Below are 22369 nucleotides of genomic sequence, written 5' to 3' on the forward strand. Positions count from 1 at the left end.
TTGTGATCTCTGTCTGTCAAATAAATTGGAAAAAAAAAAATCTGAGCACTGCCAATGGGAATGTAACAGGTTCCAGACACTGCTATGAAAAACAGTATGGCAATTCCTCAAAAATTTAAGATTCCAGTTAGCATATGACCCAGCATGTCCACTTTTGGATATGTACCCCAAAGAACCTTCACCAGACATATCTATACATTCATGTTCATAACAGGATTATTTTTCTATTTATTTTTTTTCTCTGCATAAACACTTCACACACCTAAGGACCAGCGGAAATTGATATTTTGTCCTTCCCATCTTTCCCCAAGTCACTGTTCCTTACAAAATACATGACTTGACAGAGGGGAAGCTGACAGTGGGGGGTGGGGGGGCATGACAAGGACTTAAATACAAGCTGGAGGATAGGGCACAGGTAAGACAGGTAAGAGACAGCACAAAGAACTTGGTTTTTTAGCTAAAGATGAAAGAAGAGCAGAAAGAGGCTGTGCTAGAGGGCAGGAATCTAAGATACTGGATGGGTGAGGGGGCGAGCAGACAAGCCCCCAATCCTGGGTTTACACCCACATTCCCTAAAGAAGTAGCGACAGGGCATGAAGACCCCCCCCCCCCTTAGGCTCCAAGGAAAATAACTGGGAGAATAAACCAGATTGTGCTGCCTCAGGGAAAGGGAGGAGGTGCTGACAGAGTGAAAGTATTTACACAAACAAGTTGAAAACTAATGCCCATGGAAAAATCTACACAAATGTTTACAGTAGCCATATGGATAATTGCCCAAAACTAGAAGTAACCTGGAGAAATAAAAAAACTAAAATATAACCAAGCTGAAATCAAAAAAGCTATAAATGAGGTGCAATAAAAATTGGAGGCTCAGGGCACCTGAGTGGCTTAGTGGGTTAAAGTCTCAGCCTTTGGCTCAGGTCATAGCCCCAGGGTCCTGGGATCGAGTTCTGCATCAGGCTCTCCACTCAGCAGGGAGCCTGTTTCCTCCACTCTCTCTGCCTGCTTCTCTGCCTGCTTGTGATCTGTCAAATAAATAAATAAATCTTAAAAAAAAAAAAATTGGAGGCTCTTGGGGCATCTAGGTGGCTCAGTGGGTTAAAGCCTCTGCCTTTGGCTCAGGTATGTTCCCAGGGTCCTAGGATCGAGCCCCACATTGGGTTCTCTGCTCAGCAGGGAGCCTGCTTACCTTCCTCTCTCTCTGCTTGCCTCTCTGCCTCCTTGTGATCTCTGTCAAAAAAATTACATAAAATCTTTAAAGAAAAAAAAAAAAAAGGAGGCTCTTACTGCTAGGATAAATGAGGCAGAAGAGAGAATTAGTGATATAGAAGACCAAATGATGGAGAATAAAGAAACTGAGGAAAAAAGAGACAAACAACTACTGGAACATGAGGGGAGAAGTTGAGACATAAGTGATACCATAAGATGAAACAATATTAGAAGAATTGGGATTCCAGAAGAAGAAGAAAGAGAGAGGGGGGCAAAAAGTATATTGGAGCAAATTATAGTGGAGAATTTCACTAACATGGCAAGGGGAACAAGCATCAAAATGCAGGAGGCACACAGAACCCCCTCAAAATCAGTAAAAATAGGTCCACACTCTGTCATCTAATAGTAAAACTCACAAGTCTTAGTGACAAAGAGAAAATCCTGAAAGCAGCCTCAGACAAGAAATATGTAACACATAATGGTAAAAATATTAGACTGGAAGCAGACTTATCCACAGAGACCTGGAAGGCCAGAAAGAAGTGGCGTAATATATTCAGAGCACTAAATGAGAAGAACATGCAACCAAGAATACTATATCCAGCTAGACTATCACTGAAAATAGAAGCAGAGATAAAAAGCTTGCAGGACAACAAAAACTAAAAGAATTTGTAAACACCAAACCAGCCCTACAGTTAATAGTGAAAGTGGTCCTCTAAACAAAGAGAAAGCCTACAAGTAGTAGATCAGAAAGGAACAGAGACAATATACAGTAACAGTCACCTTACAGGCAATACAATGGCACTAAATTCATATCTTTCAGTAGTTACCCTGAATGTAAATGGGCTAAATGCCACAATTGAAAGATACATCGTATCATAATGGGTTAAAAAAACAAAACCCATCAATATGCTGTCTACAAGAAACTCATTTTAGACCCAATATACACTTCCAGATTTAAAGTGAGGGGGTAGAAAACAATTTACCATGCCAATGGACATCAAAATAAAGCGGGGTGGCAATCCTTCTATCAGATCAATTAGGTTTTCAGCCAAAGACTATAATGAGAGATGAGAAAGGACACTATATCATACTCAAAGGGTCTGTCCAACCAAAGATCTAACAATTTTAAATATCTATGCCCCTAACATGGGAGCAGCCAACTATATAAACCAATTAATAACAAAATCAAAGAAACAAATCAACAATAATACAATAATAGTAGGGGACTGTAACAATCCCCTCACTGAAATGGACAGATCATGCAAGCAAAAGATCAACAAGGAAATTAAGGTCTTAAGTGACACACAGGACCAGATGGACATCACAGATATATTCAGAACATTCCATCCAAAGCAACAGAATATATGTTCTTCTTTAGTGCCCATGGAACATTCTCCAGAATAGATCACATCCTGGGTCAGAAATCAGGTCTCAACTGGTATCAAAAGATTGGGATCATTCCCTGAATATTTCAGACCACAATGCTCTGAAGCTAGAACCCAATCCCAAAAGGAAATGTGGGAAGAACCCAAATACATAGAGGCTAAAGAGCATCCTTCAAAAGAATGAATGGGTCAAACAGGAAATTTAAAAAGGAATTGAAAAACTTCATGGAAACAAATGGTATTGAAAACACAATGGTTCAAAATCTGTGGGACACCGCAAAGGCAGTCCTGAGAGAAAATATATAGCAATACAAGCCTTTCTTAAGAACAAGAAAGGTCTCAAATAAACAACTTAACCCTACACCTAAAGGAGCTGGAGAAAAAAAACAACAAAGAAAGACTAAACACAGCAGGAGAAGAGAAATCATAAAGATCAGAGCAGAAATCCATGAAATAGAAACCAAAAAAACAATAGAACAAATCAACGAACTAGAAGCTGGTTCTTTGAAAGAATTAGTAAGTTTGATAAACCCCTGGCCAAACTTATCAAAAAGAAAAGAAAAAGGACCCAAATAAATAAAATCACAAATGAAAGAGGAGAGATCACAACCAACACCAAAGAAATACAATCAATTATAAGAACATATTATAAGCAACTATACAGGGGCACCGGGGTGGGTGGGTTAAACCTCTGCCTTCAGCTCCGGTCATGATCCCAGGGTTCCGGGATCGAGCCCCACATCAGGCTCTCTGCTCTGCAGGGAGCCTGCTTCCTCCTCTCTCTCTCTGTCTGCCCCCTCAGCCTACTTGTGATCTCTATCTGTCATATAAATAAATAAAATCTTAAAAAAAAAAATAAGCAACTATACACCAGCAAATTTGACAATCTGGAAAAAATGGATGCATTTCTAGAGACATATAAACTACCACAACTGAACCAGGAAGAAACAGAAAACCTGAACAGACTCATAATCAGTAAGGAGATTGAAGCAGTCATCAAAAATCTCCCAACAAACAAGAGCCCAGGGCCAGATGGCATCCCAGGGGAATTCTACCAAACATTTAAAGAAGAATTAATTCCTATTCTCCTGAAAGTGCTCCAAAAAACAGAAATGGAAGGAAAACTTCCTAACTTATTTTATGAGGTCAGCATAACCTTGATCCCAAAACCAGACAAAGACCCCATCAAAAATGAGAATTACAGACCAATATCCTTGATTTACACAGATGGGAAATTCTCACCAAAATACTAGCCAATAGGATCCAACAGTACATTAAGAGGATTATTCATCATGACCAAGTGGGATTTATTCCTGGGCTGCAAGGTTGGTTCAACATTGCAAATCAATGTGATACAATACACTAATAAAAGAAAGAATAAGAACCATATGATACTCTCAATAAATGCTGAAAAACCATTTGACACAGTACAGCATCCTTTCTAGATCAAAACTCTTCCAAGTGTTGGGATAGAGGGTACACACCTCAATATCATCAAAGCCAGATATCTAAGAAAAACCCACCTCAAATATCATCCTCAATTGAGAAAAAGTGAGAGCTTTTCTGCTAAGGCCAGGAACATGGCAGGGATGTCCACTATCACCACTGCTATTCAACATAGTACTAGAAGTCCGAGCCTCAGCAATCAGACAACCAAAAGCAATTAAAGGTATCCAAATCAGCAAAGAAGAAGTCAAATTATCACTTTTGACAGATGATATGATACTTTATGTGGGAAAGCCAAGACTCCATTCCAAATCTGCTAGAACTTGTACAGGAATTCAGTAAAGTATCAGGATATAACATCAATGCATAGAAATCAGTTGCATTTCTATACACCACAAGACAGAAGAAAGAGAAATTAAGGAATCGATCCCATTTACAATTGTACCCAAAACCACAAGATACTTAGGAATAAACCTAACCAAAGAGGCAAAGAATCTGTACTCAGAAAACTATAAAATACTCATGAAAGAAATTGAGGAAGATACAAAGAAATGGAAAAATGTTCCATGCTCATGGATTGGAAGAACAAATATTGTGAAAATGTCTATGCTGCCTAGAGCAATCTATACATTTAATGCAATCTCAATCTAAATACCAGGAACTTTCTTCAAAGAAATGGAACAAATAAGTCTAAAGTTTGTATGGAACCAGAAAAGACCCCAAGTAGCCAGAGAAATGTTGAAAATTAAAACCAAATCTGGTGGCATCACAATTCTGGACTTCAAGCTCTATCACAAAGCTGTCATCATTAAGACAGTCTGGTACTGGCACAAAAACAGACACAGATCAATGGAACAGAACAGAGAACCCACAAATGGACCCTCAACTCTATGATCAACTAATCTTCGACAAAGCAGGTAAGAACACCCAATGGAAAAAAGACAGTCTCTTCAACCAATGGTGCTGGGAAAATTGGACAGCCACATGCAAAAAAATGAAACTGGACCATTTGCTTACACCACACATGAAAATAAGACTCAAAATGGATGAAGGACCTCAATGTGAGAAAGGAATCCATCAAAACCCTTGAGGAGAACACAGGCAGCAACCTCTTCGACCTCAGCTATAGCAACTTCTTCCTAGAAACATCGCCAAAGGCAAGGGAAGCAAGGGCAAAAATGAACTATTGGGACTTCATCAAGATCAAAAGCTTTTGCACAGCAAAGGAAACAGACAACAAAACCAAAAGACAACTGACAGAATGAGAGAAGATATTTGGGAATGACATATCAGATAAAGGGCTAGTATCCAAAATCTATAAAGAACTTATCAAACTCAACATACAAAGAACAAATAACCCAATCAAGAAATGGGTAGAGGACATGAAGAGACATTTCTGCAAAGAAAACATCCAGATGGCCAACAGACACATGTAAAAGTACTCCACATCACTCAGCATCAGGGAAATACAAATCAAAACCACAATGAGATATCACCTCACACCAGTCAGAATGGCTAAAATTAACAAGTCAGGAAAAAACAGATGCTGGTGAGAATGCAGAGAAAGGGGAACCCTCCTACCCTGTTGGTGGGAATGCAAGCTGGTGCAGCCACTCTGGAAAACGGCATGGAGGTTCCTCAAAAAGTTGAAAATAGAGCTATGCCATGACCCAGCAATTGCATTACTGGGTATTTACCCTAAAGATACAAATGTAGAGATCTGAAGGGGCATGAGAACCCGAACGTTTATAGCAGCAATGTCCACAATAGCCAAAGTATGGAAAGAACCTAGATGTCCATCAACAGATGAATGGATAAAGAAGATGTGGTATATATATACAATGGAACACTATGCAGCCATCAAAAGAAAAGACATCTTGCCATTTGCTATAACATGGATGGAACTAGAGGGTATTAGCCTGAGCAAAATAAGTCAATCAGAGAAAGACAATTATCATATGATCTCTCTGATATGACGAATTTGAGAGGCAACATGGGGGGTTTGGAAGGAAAAAATGAAACAAGATGGGATCGGGAGGGAGACAAATCATAAGAGACTCTTGATCTCACAAAACAAACTGAGGGTTGCTGGAAGTAGGGGAGTATGAAGAGGGTGGTTGGGTTATGGACATTGGAGAGGGTATGTGCTATGGCAAGGGCTGTGAAGTGTGTAAGCCTGATGATTCAAAGACCTGAACCCCTGGGGCCAATAATACATTATATGTTAATTAGAAAAAAAAAAAAAGAAAAGAAAATTTTAAAAAAACACTAAAAGACATGGAAGAACCTTAAATCTACTTCTAAGTGAAAGCAGTCAGTGTGAAAATGGTACACACTATATGAAACATCCTGGGAAAAGCAACACTATAGGTATAATAATAAAAAAAAAAAATCAGTGGTTGTCAAATGTTGGGCATGACCAGAGAGAAATGAATAGATGGAGCATGGGGCATTTTTAGGGTGATGAAATTATTCTGTAAGATACTATAAAGGTAGATACATGACAATACGCATTTGTCAAAACTCATAGAACTGTACAACACAGTAAACTCTAATGTACTCTACAGACTTTAATGACGTATCAATACCTATTCATCATTGTAACAAAGGTACCAACCTAATGTAAGATCTTAATAATAGGGGAACTATGGAGGAAGGAAAAAGAGCATACAGAAACTCTATACTTTTTCCAAATTTTTATATAAAACTAAACTGCTATACCACATAAAACTTATTAAAATTTTTTAAAAGAATTCTTTTTAAAAAATGAGGTCTCTGAAAATAGAAACACATTCTGTGATTGATAGCTATTAAACATTAAATTTGAAATAAAATAAACTTTAAACTTATCATGAGATTATCTCCTAATAAAAAAAATTCAACCAAAAGATGTGTTGGAATATTCCAGTGTTTGGCTCATTTAGTTGGGCTTCCAATTCTTGATTTCAGCTCAGGTCGTGATCTCGAGGTCATGAGATCAAGCCCTGTATCAGGCTCCGTGCTGAGCGGAGGCTGCTTGGGATTCTCTCTCTCTCCCCCTCTCCCCCTCCCCCAAGTTGCATGCACACACCTATGCTCTCTCTTTTTCTGTTTTAAGATAAATAAATAAATAATTTTTTTAAAAGAGCTGAACATGGATTTATTTTTTTAAGATTTCATCTATTTATTTGAGTGAGAGAGAGAGAGAGAAAGAGCATGAGTGGTGGGAAAAGCAGAGGGAGAAGGAGAAGTAGACTCCCTGCTAGAGAGGGAGCCCCATGCAGTGCTCGATCCCAGGACCCTGGGATCATGATCTGAGCCGAAAGCAGACACTTAGAACCAATGGAGCTACCAGAAGCCCCTAAACATACTAAATTTAAGACAGTTATTTATCTATAGATTTCTGATTTCTATAAAACTGTACTAAGTAGTTAAGAGGATAAAATATAACAGATCAACAAACCAACTCATGTTTTATTGCCTCAATAAACCCTCTTTCCCTCAACCCTTTAATTCTTATATTATTTTTCTGAATCTTAAGGATAATAAAGAGCACAAAATCAAAAAAATGTCTACAATTCTGGGAGAGCCTAAATTACAGGGAAAACATTTTAGCAATTATTGCTCAATCTTTCCATGATTCCTGCAATCAAATACAATGAGCAATTATGTGAAAGGTAAATAAATGCACAGTAATTTAAGTCCCTGTTTGTCTACTAATTCTAAAATACTTATAAATCAAATAGCATATATTATTGGAAATGGGTTCCAAAAAGAAGATAGACTTTAAAGAGGAATAAAATGCCCCTAACCCAACAGTTCTTAAATTTGCATATGCAGGTTAATAGGGAATTCATGAAAAACCAGAATGCCTGAGCTCTTTGGAGTCAGAATTTCCATAAGGCTCAAGCTCTGTATTCCTATTAAGCTTCCCAGTTGATACTTATGCACATCAAAATTTAAGTGCCACAGACCTAATCATCTATAAACCTGGAAATATAAGCTATAGAAGAATTCTACTTTTTTTGGTGAAATTATAAAATGAACGATTAGAAAAATACATTTCACAAATGATAATACACAGTACTTGTGCAACAAATCTTGGTTAGGTAAAAACTTCAGTCACTGTCTTTAGAATAATTTTTTTTTTTTTAATTTTGGATGAGTCTCTCTATAACTAAGTATGGTACCTAAAAGGCTTTCTAGTAGGGCGCCTGGCTGGCTCAGCTCTTGATCTCAGGGTCCTGAGTTTGAGGCCAAAATTGAGCACAGCACGTACTTCAAATAAAGTAAAATATTAAATAAACAAACAAAAAGCCTTCCAGTATTATAACAAAGCATAAGCCGTTCATAAAGGGTGCACTCAAGGGATGCCTGGGTGGCTCCGTTGGTTAAACGTCTGCCTTTGGCTCAGGCCCCATTCTCAGGGTCCTGGGATGGAGCCCTGAGTTGGGCTCTGCCATCAGCAGGGAGCCTGCTTCACCTGCTCCCTCTGCTCTTCCCCTGCTTGTGCTCCTTCTCTCTTTCTCTCCCTCTCTCTCAAATAAAAATAATACACTCTTAAAAAAAAAATGGCGCACTCATCTTTAAGGCTCCATATGAACAACAAACATTAATAATCGACAAATGCATTGTTATTTTGGTAATTTTTAAAAGCATATAACTAGATTGTTTGTACCAGATACCTGCAAAGAATAATGAAGAATTTGACAAGCAAAACTGACAAAGCTTGCTGTTGTTCCTCTAACCCATCTGCCATTTTCTGAACACACTGTAGTAGCTGGATCCTTAAAACCTGCAGAATGTTATCAGGAAGGAGAGATATTCCTGGAGGCACATCGTCTACCCTATAAGGGGGAAAAATAAGAAGGCTGATTAAATACAGGACTAAAATCTTTGACACGTTAAAGGAATTGCATTTTCACCTCAAACCCTAAAGAAACTCTTTTATTCCAGATGCTCTATGCCTTCTCTGCAAGTCACCACCAGATGATCACTGTGATCCTTTAGAAGGTTAGTAGAGCACAGTAGTTACTCTCATTTCAGAAGAGGCTTACTGAAAGAGGGAGAGTTAGAGAGAGAATCTATTCAATATCTTCAATTGTGCTATTTTCAAAGAAAATATTAAGAATTAATTTACTTTCTACTTAGAAATAAAATGTGTGTGTATATATATATGTATATACCATTTCTATTTTTTTTTTAATTTTTATTTATTTATTTGACACAGAGAGAGAGAGATTACAAGTAGGCAGAGAAAGAGGGAGAAGCAGGCTCCACTGAGCAGAAAGCCCGATGCTGGGCTCGATCCCAGGATCCTGGGATCATGACCTGAGCCGAAGGCAGAGGCTTTAACCCACTGTGCCACCCAAGCACCCCAATGTATATACCATTTCTAAAAGGAACAATAACTAGCAAATAAAAATGGAGTACCTATAACTAATTTAATATCTGTCAACTACTTTACTAAATAAACAATATTCACCTACTATAGGCTTCCCAAGCCATGTGGTCAGAAGAGAGAGAGAAATTAACCAGCAAAAGGAAAAGAGAAAGGTGAATGGAGAACCCTAAGCATGAACATTAATAAATTTTTTTAAAGTAATACATAAATATTTTATGACAACAGGTTTCTGGGTAAGAAGACCATCTAGGGGGTGCCTGGGGGAGCTCAGTCATTAAGCGTCTGCCTTCCGCTCAGGTCATGATCCCAGCGTCCTGGGATTGAGCCCCATGTGGGGCTCCCTGCTCTGCAAGAAGCCTTCTTCTCCCCCTCTCCCACTGCCCCTGCTTGTGTTTCCCCTCTCACTGTCTCTCTGTCTGTCAAATAAATATAAATAAAATCTTAAAAAAAAAAAAAAGACGACCATCTGGATCTTTAAGGACAAATCCAAGACCAGATGTGACTGGCTACTCTGTCTTAGAGAGATTCCCCTAGAATCTATGTGAGAAGACCTTTGTACCAAGTTCCACCTCTGTACCATAAAGTATGGTACTTAATCTCTGAAGTACCCTAATCTGTAACATTGTAATATCATCTGCCCTATTTCACAGGGTTCTGAAAGCAAAAGGTCAATGTGCATTTTTAACAATGAAATATGTAAAGAACTATAAAAATGTAATATGTTTTAAATATACTATCACTAAAGCCTACGAATCTTTTCATAAAGTCACTGAATACTAATTTTCCTAACCTATTAAGAAAAATACCTAATTGCAAAGGAGCACCATGAAGAGCTCCTATGATTAAATGATAATCATACTTTAAACAGTATCTTCTTCAGGTAACAGTTAATATGAAGATTTACTATTATTTTTACCCTGAGTTTAAAGCTTCATTCACTGTAGACAGAAAAATTTGAAACACCTTACCAGTAGTCATATAATTATGTATGACAAATGTTTTTAGCCTTTTCTAGAATCATCCCACAACAAAAAAGTGCTTTATAAAATAAACACATCACTTTAATTACACAGAAATCATAAAGCACCTTACCAAGGCTGCAGAATTCTATAACCATGTCACAAAAATACATGTTTCATTTTAGTCTGGGAATCACTTCACTTATAACTTGGATTCCTTCATTCTCTTTTATAGGTGGTATAAGAAAAACTCTCATTTTTATATATACATTTTTCCGTGCTAAAGAGCTAAAAAGAGGTGATGAGGAAAACCACAGTAACTTCTAAATAATATTTAAATTTAAATATAACTGATTTTTAAGACTAAGCTAAATTATTCCTACTCACTTTTCCAAAATCATAAGTCAACAAGAAAGAAACATTACATTTCCCAATATTCAATCCTAGTTACTTAAAGGATTTCTTCCCTTTTTCCTTCATTGTCCCATTCTTTTTTGCATTAAAAAAATTTTTACTAGACAAGGGCACCTGGGATGACTCAGTGGATTAAGCCTCTTCCTTCAGCTGGGGTCCTGATCTCAGGGTCTTAGGACTGAGCCCCGCATTGGGCTCTCTGCTCAGCAGGGAGCCTGCTTTCCCCTCTCTCTGCCTGCCTCTCTGCCTACTTGTGATCTCTCTCTCTGTCAAATAAATAAATAATATCTTTAAAAATTTTTTTTACTAGACAGAAAAAAAATTATCTCCTAAAAGAGAAATCTATTGTTGTACTTACACTCATTATAAAATTGAGCTTTGATTAACATGACTCATAGATAAAGTTGAGAAAGTTTTGGCCATATTCCTAATGTGATGAGGATTTAAGAATTTGGAAGCATTTTCCCATCATTAGGACTTCACCGCCCCCAAATTCTAAGCATCTTTTGCTGAAATTTCCCAATCCCCAGAAATCTGTTTCACTCCTCTGTTTGGCTACTAAATGTCTGTATTAAACAGCTGCCCATTATTGTCTCCATCTAACACAGAAAAAAGTTCAGCTTAAATTCCAAGGCTTTAAATTCTGGGAAAAGCATTCCTTGCCTTGCATTTTGAATTCTCTAACTTGGAAATTCTACCAAGTCAGTTTAATTTAAACGAGGATTATCTGTGACTTTCTTATCTTTAAGGTGAATAGACTAGTTTTACACATCTTGTACATCATGTTCACTTGGAAAACTAAAAGTTTTCTATTAGTAAAATCTAAATTCATAGTTTAGTTTTCTGTCAGGTATGAAATAAAATTTTAAATAAACCAGCTAAGTTATGAAAAAGGCAATGCTCGGGCATTCTTTTTTTTTTTTTTTTAAGATTTTATTTTTTTATTTGACAGAGAGAGATTACAAGTAGGCAGAGAGGCAGGCAGAGAGAGAGAGGAGGAAGCAGGCTCCCTGTGGAGCAGAGAGCCTGATGCGGGACTCGATCCCAGGACCCTGAGATCATGACCTGAGCCGAAGGCAGTGGCTTAACCCACTGAGCCACCCAGGCGCCCCATCGGGCATTCTTTATCTTATTTTAAATATAGTAGCAATGTAAGTCTACATAATGTTTTTAGATATGACCTCCCAAGAAAGGAGATATGTATAATAAGTGCATCTTACAAACTTTAGAAGACTTCATTTCAATATTCGAAGTAGTCAAAGGCCCAAATCCTGACTTCATAAAATCCTTAGGCTCATGATTTTAAATGAGCTGCAAATTATTAAAACAAAAGCACTTCTAAGCACAAACCACAAGAATACGTCTATGAGTAGAAACCAATAATATGTAATCTTGTTTTGAGTTCAAGATTTAATAGTTTTCAACTTTTATAAACCTACTATAAATCATCTAATGAAGAATTCTAAAACTGTATTTATAAATAATGAAGCACTAGTGCTTTCTGAGCATTAAAGCACATCTTAAGTTCAATGCCTTGGTCCAAAGCTCTAATGATTTCTTCTCTGAATTATTAAAATTGCCTCTTAACTGTGCTTCTTGCCTTCAGTCTCAAACATTTCCAGTTCAACCTCCTAATGCTACCATAAGGACTTTAAAAAAACAAAATTCATCATGACATTTCCATGCAGAAAATTCTTTAGTAGAGCCTTGCATCTTCTGTTACAAAAAATGTAAGTCCATTAGCAATGCATACATGGCATTTTATGATCTGGCTTCTGATTCTCTAGGCTCAGTTCACACAGGCCCACCCTCTTACTGCCTACCTCCATCCCCAAACTGAAAACACTTCTTCCTTGAAGATTTATAATTCTCTAAATACTCTTTCTCGTCATCGATCACCACCCATTTCTCCCCTTCAATCTCAGTATATCTCTAGAAATGGATTCCTTTTGTGGCTAAAGTCTAGTGTCTCCTTTTTTTCTCCAGCTTTTTACCCCAGCCAACCTAACCTCTCTTACCTGAGTAACAACTATGACGTTTTCAAGATGGCCTGAGAAAAAGGTGAAAACTTTTTCTTGGAAATGGGCCTAGGAACTGTAATGTAGGATGGTAGTAGACAGAGCAATGGGAGCTAAGATTTATACTTTCACTTGCACTTTTCCACAAAATTTGAATTCCCCCCCATTTTATGATTTTTAAATCTAGCTTTGAAAAATCTGAATACTTTACCTCCTCCAAGATGTTTTTTAAGACCTTACTCTATAATGAAACCATAATTTTAAGTATAGTGTTTTCAGTGAATTCTGTGAGTCTAATTACTGAACTAATTCCTGAGTCATGAAAGCTTTCAAATTTGTATCCAGTTGGTCAGAGATTATGGGTGGCTTCCAAGACTTGCAACTAGTATCTGAAGCGAAGGCAGTCTTATTGAGGACTTTGCCCTTAATCTGTGGGATCTGCCACTAACTCCAGGTAGTTAGCATTAGAAATGAAGTGAACTGCAGGACACCCAGTTGCTAGTAGTTAGTTCTCTCTACTCCTAGGAGCCAAGTTTCATATTAGCAGGAAAACCTGCTATAATCAATTAATAAAGTCTGCCATGAGAGCAGGGTTATGCAGGAATACTTTGCATGTCACATAATCGCCATTCTTCTAACAGGTCTTCAATGAACTCTTTGTGCCTCAAATTCACAAACTCATCTAAGGTTAAGAAATTGTTTCTACATACCTGGTAGGCAGCTTTTCAAAGTCAACATCTAAGAACTGTTCATAGCTAGAAACAAAATTGTCCAACCAGAGCTTCAGGTAATCTGGATCTTTCTGAAATAAGAAAACCAAGATTAAGTATATCTATCTGAAAAAAAAAAATGCTTTCATTCCTATAAGCAGATATGAAGCAATAATATGAAATCTCTTAAGTTATATTCATGAAAACGTATGTGCTATTTTAAAATGTCTATGAAGTATAGGGGCGCCTGGGGTGGCTGTCAGGTTAAGCGTCTGCCTTCAGCTCAGAGCATGATCTCAGGGTCCTGGGATGGAGGCCCACATCAGTTTCCCCGCCCAGCGGGGAGTTTGCTTCTCCCTCTTCCTGAGTCCCTCCCTGCCACTCATGTTCTCTTTCTCGCTCTCAAATAAATAAGTTAAATCTTTAAAAAAAAATAATAAAATGTCTATTAAGTACAGGGAACCCTCAAATGGCTTCCCATGTCACTCACACAAAGAGCTACAGTCTTAACAATGTTCTACAAGATTCTAAACAATTTGCCCTCCCCTGTCTCTCTGACCTTATCCACTATTACCCTGTACTACTCTGGCTTCCTGGCTGTTACTGAGACCAGCCAGACATACTCCCACCTCAACTCCTTTTAGTAGCTGTTTTCTCAACCCAGAAGACTCTTCCCCCAGATAGATGCATGGCTAACTCTCTCACCTTCTTCAAGTCATTCCTTAAACAACATTCTCAGAAAAGCCTACTTTACCACCCTTTCTTAAAACTGCAAATCTTCTTACTAACCTTTACCTGATCCTATTCTTTTCCCCACCCCGCAATGCTTTCTCACCATCTATCATACCATGTCATTTACTTAGTTATTAATTTATTGTCTGTCATTACCCCTAGAATATAGGCTTCACAAGTGTAAGGCCTTTCTAAGGGCTTATCACAAGTGACTTCTTTTTTTTTTTTTTTTTGGTAAATATTTTATTTATTTATTTGACAGAGAGAGATCACAAGTAGGCAGAGAGGCAGGCAGAGAGAGGAGGAAGCAGGCTCCCTGCTGAGCAGAGAGCCCCATGTGGGACTCAATCACAGGACCCTGGAACATGACCTGAGCCTAAGGCAGAGGCTTTAACCCACTGAGCCACCCAGGCGCCCCCACAAGTGACTTCTTTTCGTTAACTGATGGACAGTGCCTGGCAACGAGCAGGTGCTCAATACATATGTGTTTAATGAATTCGTGAGAAATAGAAGATACATGAATAAAAATCAGATATAAATCATTAACCTAAACATAAAAATTAAAACTCTTCTAAAAGAAAATATAGGAGACATAATATACCTTTTATGAGATACACCTTTGCAACCTTGGGGTAGACGTAGATTTCTTGGGGAGCACACAAAAAAATCACAAACCAAAAAGATAATAATAAGTTTTAATCAAAATTAAAAACCATCTATCCATCAAAAGACACCATTAAGGAAATGAAAAGGCATGCCATATACAAGCTGAAAATATTCTTTTTTTTTTTTTAAGGTTTTATTTATTTATTTGACAGACAGAGATCACAAGTAGGCAGAGAGGCAGGCAGAGAGAGAGGAGGAAGCAGGCTCCCCGCTGAGCAGAGAGCCCGATGCGAGGCTCGATCCCAGGACCCTGAGATCATGACTGGAGCCGAAGGCAGCGGCTTAACCACTGAGCCACCCAGGCGCCCCTGAAAATATTCTTAATACATGTATCTGACAAAGAACTTACACCAAGAATATATAAAGAACTCCTAAAAATCGGGGTGCCGATCCCAAGACCCAGAGATCATGACCTGAGCCTGAAGGCAAAGGCTTAACCCACTGAGTGACCCAAGTGCCCCTTTGACAGTTTCTTTTAACGGTAAACATAGACATGTCACATGGCCCTTCCATGAGAGAAGGAAAATCACAGAACTACAAAAATGTAAAAAATGCTCATAGAAGATTTATTTTTAATAGGCAAATGCTAGAGACGGCCCAAAATTCCATCAAACTGTTCACTGACAAAGAAAGTATTGTATATTCATACAGTGGATTACTATTCAGGAATAACACTAAATGAAAAGTTGATACAATGACAAGCAGAAATTTTAAAAACATGACTCAGCAAGAAATGCCAGGCATTAAAGTGTATACACTGTATGATTTCATCTATACAAAGTTCTAGAGCAGGCTATGGTGACAGAAATTAGATCACTGTCAGAGGACTGACTATAAAGGGACAGAAAGGAAACTTTCCTAGGTGACAGGAATTTTCTATTTTTTTATATAGTAGTTACACAATGTTTGCCTGCATCAAAACATGCAATTTCACACTTAAAATGTGTGCATTTCACAGACTGTAAGTTATATCTCAAAGCTTATTTGAAATAAAATGCTTCCTCAGAAATGTCTTTTTAAATATAAATCACTAAAAATGATGCTCAAATTTATTTTCTTCCTCTCCTTAACTCTTCTTTACTGCAGTCAATTTCAACAATTCTCAGTTTTACTTAGTCATTAAATATTATTGGTTAGGCACTGCACTTGAGAAGGGAACTCAAGTAATTTATTTCCTAAAATAAAAGCATTACACTACAAATCAGAATTGCTAAAAGAATGTTCCCAGAATGTACAGAGACTGCTGACCTTTTGTGTATTTGCTTTTTTCTATTAATACACTGTTCCAAAATCAGATTGTAAATTGCCACTATCTACATCATCACTGAGAAATAAAATGGAAATAATTCCGAAAAAGATTTCTCATGTGAGAAATTTTCTCAAGGGTTCCATTACTTGCTATTTTCATTTTCAACTTGCACAGGATTCATTTATTCATTTATCCACTCAGAATAGGAATCCAGAAATACAAATAGCTAGAGTTTTCCCTATCATTTTTAATAAAGCAGAGGATTATCTCTCTGTAAAAGTTAGACACAAAACAGTCTCATAACACCATAAAGAATTAATGCATTTGTCCTCATAGTTTATTTAGGAACTCTACAGCATCTGGTTCAGTCTAAAGGTCAGGGTTACCAAGTGGTTGGCAGGTACAAGGTTCTCCTAGGAAGCCGAACAACTATACTGAAAGAAATGATACTTAAATCTGGAAATGTTTCATTTAATAAAAAGTAAAGCAGTTGTAGTTTTTTGAGCATATGCTATGTGCTAAGTACTACAACAGGCATTTTCAAATACGTATCATTCCATTTACTCCTTACACCTACCCAGAGGTTTCATTTCCCCATTTTGTAGGTTAGAAAAGGGATGTTCTAGAATATGTAACTTGTCCAGTCACACAGTTAGTAATTGATAGTTCTGGGATTAAAATGCAAGATACATGAATCCATCTGTGCTCCTTCTACTACACTATGCTATCTTTGAAATACGAGTACAGCTTTAGTGAGCAAATAGAGGAAAAGAGTTAGCAGGGTCAGCAAACCCAAAGCCATAAACAATTTAACACAAAAAACCAGCCACATCCTATACAGCCTGATAAAATTCTTAGAGAATCTACATTTTACTGCCAAAAACCACAAAAGGAAAGATCTCCACAAACCCAGAAACCATATTAATTAAATCTCAAATTTAGTCACTTTCATGGTTAAGAGTCTGGTATACTGAAACACCATAGTACAATCTATCTTACCATTTGTACACTATTAACATAACACATAAACGTATTATGTACTCAGGAGCACTGGGGCCAAATTACAGGGACTCTAATACCTGCTTTGCCAGTTTCTTGAACAAATCATCCTATCAGTTTTTTCCTCTATAAAAATGAATATAATTAAAGTATCTTTCTTACAGGGCTGTTATAAAAATTAAATAATCTAATACATGTCAAGGACTTAGAATAATTCCTCGCACAAAGTATATGCTTAAGTATTAATATTTTTATAACCCACTACGTGTCAAAATTAGGAAACTCCCATAAAACAGAATACCCTATGCAACAAATATAAATGATCCCCCTTGCCCAATGATTTTAATTGTATTCTTTTCTTTTTAAATCTCTTTGCATTTATTATCTATGTGACTTTGGCCAGGTTACTTGATTTCTGCAATCCGTTCTTCATCTATAATATTATTTCCTACCTCATAGAGTGTTGAGAGCATTAAATAAGATAATACATGCAAGGCATTCAACAATGCCTGTCATTTAGCGATTATTTAAAACATGCCAGTTACCATTATTAAATTGGCCATGATTCAGTGTTAATAAAATAAGCACTTACAAAATAACTACAAAATCAACTTTACTGATTCTGCTCTCAAATATTCATTCAATCATCTGCCATTGTTTAAAATAATCTTTCATTTGAACTGTTATATAGGTCTCTACTGATCTTTTTTTTTTTTTTAAGATTTTATTTATTTATTTGACAGACAGAGATCACAAGTAGGCAGAGAGAGAGAGAGAGAGAGGGAAGCAGGCTCCCTGCTGAGCAGAGAGCCCGATGCGGGACTCGATCCCAGGACCGAGATCATGACCTGAGCCGAAGGCAGCTGCTTAACCCACTGAGCCACCCAGGCACCCTCTACTGATCTTTATAGCTTTAATTTCTCCTCCCTATACACAGTTACTAATGGGATTTGTTAAATTTAAACCTAATCATTTCTTCCCTCCTGTTCAAATACCTTCAATGGCCCCCATTATCACAGGATGAAGTTTAAACACTGTCTAATACAGTAGCCACTAGCCAAATGTGATTATTTAAATTACATTAATGCACAGAAGGCTTTTATCTTAACACCCACTCCCCTGTTGGAAAGCATTAGTAGGTAATGGAATTAGGAAATCCAAGCAATTTCACCTAGTTCTTAAGGGGTAAGGTTACAGGTAAAAGTAGGGGAACACCTGACTTCCTCCATGCAATAATGGAATGCAATATTCCTTCAAGTTTTAAAACTATAAACTTTTAAATACATAGATGTATTTCAACTAATACTAGGCAGTTCCCAACTTACATATGAGCTACATTTATAAAAGTTCATGTAAGTCAGTTACATTCATAATATAGTTTCTAATTCCTACCAAAAGAAGATAAATCTCCCCTCAATAGAAACACAATTATTAAGGATAAATCATCTTTCAGGTCAGTCCTCAAGTTTTTCTTGACAGAATCTAGCTACCTCAAAAAAACATTTAGTAAGTACATACTAACCATATAAATCAAGAACAGTACTAGACTCGGTGCACCTGGGTGGCTCAGTGGGTTAAGCCTCTGCCTTCAGCTCATGTCATGATCTCAGGGTCCTGGATAGAGCCCCGCATCAGGGTCCCTGTTCAGCGGGGAGCCTGCATTCCACCCCCCCCCACCTGCCTCTCTGCCTACTTGTGATCTCTCTCTGTCAAATAAATAAATAAAATCTTTAAAAAAAAAAAAAAGAATAGTACTAGACTCTATGGCTATGATGACAACTAAAATGTAATCTTAAGTCAATTTTACCTAGAGAAACAAACAAAACACCTATAATCTTATCCTCAAAGTGCTCATGGTTCTATAGAAGAAAGGCATAAATAAATAAAAGGCACAACAGCGTAAGAAGTAAAGCAGTTGTAGAAAGTATTGAAATAATAAAAAGGTGAAGCCTAGCTGGCTCAGTTGGTAGAATACACAACTCTTGATCTTGGGGTTGTGAGTTCAAGCCCCACAGTGGGGGTAGAGAGTCCTTAAAACGATATCTTAAAAAAAAAGAGGTAAAGGATCTATACTCGAGGAACTACAGAACACTCATGAAAGAAACTGAAGAAGAGGGAAAAAAGATGGAAGAGCATTCCATGTTCATGGGTGGGAAGAATAAACATTGTTAAAATGTCCATACTGGGGCGCCTGGGTGGCTCAGTGGTTTGGGCTGCTGCCTTTGGCTCGGGTCATGATCTCAGGGTCCTGGGATCGAGCCCCGCATCGGGCTCCCTGCTCCGCAGGAAGCCTGTTTCCCTCTCTCTCTCTCTCTCTCTGCCTGCCTCTCTGCCTACTTGTGATCTCCGTCTTTCAAATAAATAAATAAAATCTTTAAAAAAAAAAAAAAATGTCCATACTACCTAGAGCAATCTATACTTTCAATGCCATCCTGATCAAAGTTCCACAGCATTTTTCAAAGAGCTGGAACAAACAATCCTAAAATTTGTATGGAACCAGAGGAGACCCCGAATTGTTAAGGAAATATTGAAAAAGAAAAATAAAACGGGGGGCATCACATTGCCTGATTTCAAGCTTCACTATAAAGCTGTGATCACCAAAACTGCATGGTACTGGCACAAAATCAGACAGATAGACCAGTGGAACAGAGTAGAGAGCCTCAACTCTATGGTCAAATAATCTTCAACAAAGCAGGAAAAATATAAAGTGGAAAAAAGACAATCTCTTCAATAAATGGTGCTGGGAAAACTGGACAGTTATATGGAAGAATGAAACTCGACCATTCTCTTACTGCATACACAAAGGTAAACTCGAAATAGATAAAAGAACTCAACATGAGGCAGGAATCTATCAAAATCCTAGAGAAGAACATTGACAATTAATCTCTTCAACATCAGCCACAGCCAACTTCTTTCAAGACATGTCCCCAAAGGCAAAGGAAACAAAAGCAAAAATGAACTTTTGGGACTCAATCAAAATCAAAAGTTTCTGCACAGCAAAGGAAACAGTCAACAAAACAAAGAGGCAACCCATGTAATGGGAGAAGATATTCACAGATGACACTACAAAGGGCTGACATCCAAGATCTATAAAAACTCCTCAAACTCAACACACACAGAACAGATAATCACGTCAAAAAATGGAGGGCAGAAGACATGAACAGACGCTTCTCCAAAGAAGACATTCAAATGGTTGACACATGAAAAAATGTTCATCATCATTAGCAATCAGGGAGATCCATATCAAAACCACATAGAGATACCACCTTATACCAGTCAGAATGGCCAAAATCAACAGGACAATAAACAAGTGTTGGAGAGGATGTGGATGAAGGGGAACCCTCTTACACTGTTGGTGGGAATGCAAGTTGGTGCATTCCTTAAGAAATTAAAAATATAGCTATCCTATGACCCTGCAATTGCACTACTGGGTATTTACCCTAAAGATACAGATGTAGTGAAAAGAAGGGCCATCTGTACCCCAATGTTCAAAGCAGCAATAGCCACAGTCACCAAACTGTGGAAAGAACCAAGATGCCCTTCAACAGACGAATGGATAAAGAAGATATGGTCCATATATACAATGGAGTATTACGCCTCCATCAGAGAGGATAAATACCCAACTTTTGTATCAACATGGACAGGACTGGAGGAGATTATGCTGAGTGAAATAAGTCAAGCAGAGAGTCAACTATCATATGGTTTCACTTACATGTGGAGCATTAAGAAATAATATGGAGGATACTGGGAGAAGGAGAGAAGTGAGTTGGGGGAAATCCGATGGGGAGACAAACCATGAGAGACTGTGGACTCTGAGAAACAAATTGAGGGTTTTGGAGGGGATGGGGGGTTGGGTGAGCCTGATGGTGGCTATTAAGGAGGGCACGTACTGCATGGAGCACTGGGTGAGGTACATGAACAATGAACTCTGGAACACTGAAAAAAAAAATTTAATTTAAAAAAAAGAAAAAGAATTAAAAAGGGAGTTATTGACTATTAAAATCAGAAATAACAGACTTGCAAAAGAAACTACTATAACATACTCTCAATCTCACCTCCACATTCTTAAGATGATATACATATAGTTCATGCCATTCATCCCAAGATGTTATATAGTGACTTAATAAAATTAAATACACTCCTTAATATATATCAGCCTTCTTATATGTGTATTTCTTGCAAAAACTGAATAACAATAAATTTGAGAATTTTCACATTAAAAAACTTTTAATTTCCCTCACTCTACCTTCTTTCTATTTATTCTTGTCTTCTTGAAATGGGTGGTGTATTAATAATCTATTTCTGCATAACAAATTAAATAAATTCAGGAGTTTAAACAACAAATATTTTATCAGTTTTTTGGGTGACGAATTCAAAACCAGCTCAGAATGTCTCATGAGCCTTCATCATAATGAAGATGTCAAGCAGGGCTACAGTCATAGCAAAGCTAGACTGGGCTGGAAGAACTACTTTCAGCCTCACTCATGTGGTGGCTGGCAAGGCTTCCGTTCTTCACAGCATGGGCCTCTCCACTGGGCGGAACACAACACAGCAGCTGGCTTCACCAAGTCAATTAGCCAAGAAAAAAAAGGAATAACTGAGATGAAAACAAGAATGTCTTTTCTAATTTCAGAAATGATACACCATCACTTTTGCCAAATTCTATGGTCATGAAAGAACCCTGTACAACGTAAGAGAGGATGTGAGGATCTTAAAGACTGGTGACCACAAATGTCTTTCTAGTTCACTAATTTTTAGCCTTTTTTTAAACATATGTATTTTTTTTAAGGTTTTATTTATTTGACAGAGAAAACACAAGCAGGGGGAACACCAGGCAGAGGGAGAATCAGGATCCCTGCTGAGAAAGAAGCCCAATGCAGGACTCAGTCCCAGGACCCTGGGATCATGACCTGAGCCAAAGGCAGATGCTTAACAGACTGAGCTACCCAGGTGCCCCTAAATAGATGTATTAAAGCAATAAATTTTCCTAAGTAATGTGTAGCCACTTCCCATAAAGTTCTAAAATACAGTATCATTCAGGTCCCCCCAAATTCTTACTTATCTATTTTGGGGGGGAGGAGGGACAGAGGGAGAGGAAGAGAGCAGGCTTGGGTCTCCATCTCACAACCCTGAAATCATTAGCTGAGGCAAAAATCAGGAGTCAGACACCTGATTGAGCCACACAGGTGCCCCTCAAAA

The 22369-nt window shown here is 37.7% G+C and overlaps 1 protein-coding gene across 13 annotated transcripts in view; it reads right to left on the minus strand.

Moving 5' to 3' along the window:
- Positions 1-22369, minus strand: part of NBEAL1 (neurobeachin like 1) — a 206804-nt gene that overhangs the window by 167663 nt on the left and 16772 nt on the right. For all 13 annotated transcript variants that reach the window (XM_082688842.1, XM_082688836.1, XM_082688834.1 and 10 more), the window contains 2 exons: positions 13525-13616; positions 8705-8866 (listed from right to left, as the gene is read on the minus strand). In XM_082688842.1, coding sequence (XP_082544968.1) covers positions 8705-8866; positions 13525-13616 — 254 coding nt within the window. The remainder of the gene's footprint in view (positions 1-8704; positions 8867-13524; positions 13617-22369) is intronic.

This window comes from Mustela nivalis, assembly GCF_964662115.1.
Source record: "Mustela nivalis genome assembly, chromosome: 11".
Lineage (NCBI taxonomy): Eukaryota > Metazoa > Chordata > Mammalia > Carnivora > Mustelidae > Mustela > Mustela nivalis.